At 38.0% G+C, this 1,854-nt stretch overlaps 1 protein-coding gene across 1 annotated transcript; it reads right to left on the bottom strand.

Moving 5' to 3' along the window:
• Positions 1-709: 709 nt before the first annotated feature.
• LOC133901062 (uncharacterized) lies at positions 710-1,381 on the bottom strand (the record flags this gene model as incomplete). Its single annotated transcript, XM_062342359.1, has 2 exons — positions 710-1,012; positions 1,220-1,381. Coding segments are annotated over 2 exons (465 nt in total), but the record flags the coding sequence as incomplete, so codon positions are not given.
• Positions 1,382-1,854: the final 473 nt, after the last annotated feature.

Below are 1,854 nucleotides of genomic sequence, written 5' to 3'. Positions count from 1 at the left end.
CACGCCATCAATATACATAACTGATAAAAAACAACAATTCACATTCAACCTCCTCACTGCTTCAATGTTATTGGTGTGAAGTGTCTGCTCCTTTCATCTGCCATTGTTGCCTAGAAGGCTGGCTGTGAGGTTGTCTTCTAGAAGCGTTAGCTCGGTTTCTCCTTCGATGACCTGAATTCTTGTGCTTACTGCTACTGGTGTTGTTTGTCAGGCTGCGTTGCCCTGTTTCTGATCAGTGGCGGATCCAGGATTTGGCGATTGGGTATTCAGTATTAAAAAAAATTAATCTAAAATACGAGAAATCTATAGTAGCGTAAATTTTAAAGTATAAATTGTTTATAGTAGAGAAGTTTCAATTAATTAAAAGAAATTACAAAATACTTAAAAGAAAATTATAATTTAACTTTGTGTTCCTTCGTGGTTTGGAAGCGTTAAATGATGTCACTATCCTTAACTTGCACAAAAAAAATTCACGCTCAACTGCTGACTGCCAAACTGAACAGTCACAACATGGAGATCATGAACTCTTGATGCTTATTGCTGTGGTATGAGAAGGTGGGCTCTTTCTAGTTAATAGGCCGAGTGGAGGATGGATAGTAGCTTGAGCTCACGATTTGCTGGGTGGTCTGATAGATTAAAGCAGCAAACAAGTAAGTTGGCCTAATTAGAGATATATATACGTAGTATAGCTGCTGTATAATCAATTTTTTTACAAAAAAGTTGAGTATTCACTTGAATACCCATGCATCATGGTGGGGTCCGCCCATGTTTCTGATGTTGAAGTAGTGGTGTCTTCGCAGGGATCATTGTCTCCTGCAACTGTAGCTGGCACGCTGGGAGGAAGAGAAACATACATTCCAGGCTGTATGGCGAGGTCGTTCTTCGGTTTGATCAGGCCATTTCGTTCTTGTTGCAGATTAACCAGTGACTCAAAATTTTTCTTTCTGTTCATCTCTAACTCAGAATGGAGCAATTCCTTTTCCTCTTCACCCAGGTCAATTGTTAATGATGCCTAAAGGTGAACGGGTAAAAGAGAAGAGTTATAGTGGGTCTAACTGAGGTAAGGTAAGAATGACAATATGATAGAGGACAATGCTTAAGTGATTTAGCCTCAAAATATCATGATCAAGACTTAGATGCAGTGAAATTAAACAGGTAATGTCTGAAACTGAAGAAATGGTTCATTTACGTGAATTATATCCGATACGTAGTTACGTACCAGCCGGGAAGTATTTGCACCCAACAGATCACGTACATGCTCAATATCCTTCTCATCGAACACTTTGCGGCAAACTGGACAAAATCCTTTGTGCTGATTCACATTATAATGCTTGTCTGAGCTGGACAAATCCAATCCTTTAGAAGCATCAATAACTAGTTGCAAAAGTCAAGATTAACAACGTTTACCCTATGGAACCAACGAACAAAAATGCCAACTACATGTATGGACGAATTTGCATTACTTATTTGGAGCCTTGAGGCCTTGATAGAATGCCATTTGTCATTGTCATCCAGAAATAAACAATCTCAAAATGTTGTAGGTTTAATATGCTTCATCGCAATAGTAAGTCAGTAAACTAATACCAACAGAATGTAACTAACCTTATTGTTTCAGAATGGACTAGAAGCCTAGAATCTAAGTGCAATTCACAAAAGGCAGCATACACTTGACTTTGTATCAGGCAAAAAGTGAATGAAAAACTGCCATGGTATAATATGAATAGCAGACATCAACCTAACTGATCTTTGTAACCATATTTAGTTCAGGAGTACATGAAACAGTTCTACGAAATATTCTCAAAAACTCAAATAGAAAGGGAATAATCGTCCATTGTCTGAGACAACAATTGTTAC

The sequence above is a fragment of the Phragmites australis genome, chromosome 19, assembly GCF_958298935.1.
Source record: "Phragmites australis chromosome 19, lpPhrAust1.1, whole genome shotgun sequence".
Classification (NCBI taxonomy): domain Eukaryota; kingdom Viridiplantae; phylum Streptophyta; class Magnoliopsida; order Poales; family Poaceae; genus Phragmites; species Phragmites australis.
The sequence above is the reverse complement of the archived record's forward strand: the minus strand, read 5'-3'. Positions and strand labels throughout refer to the sequence as shown.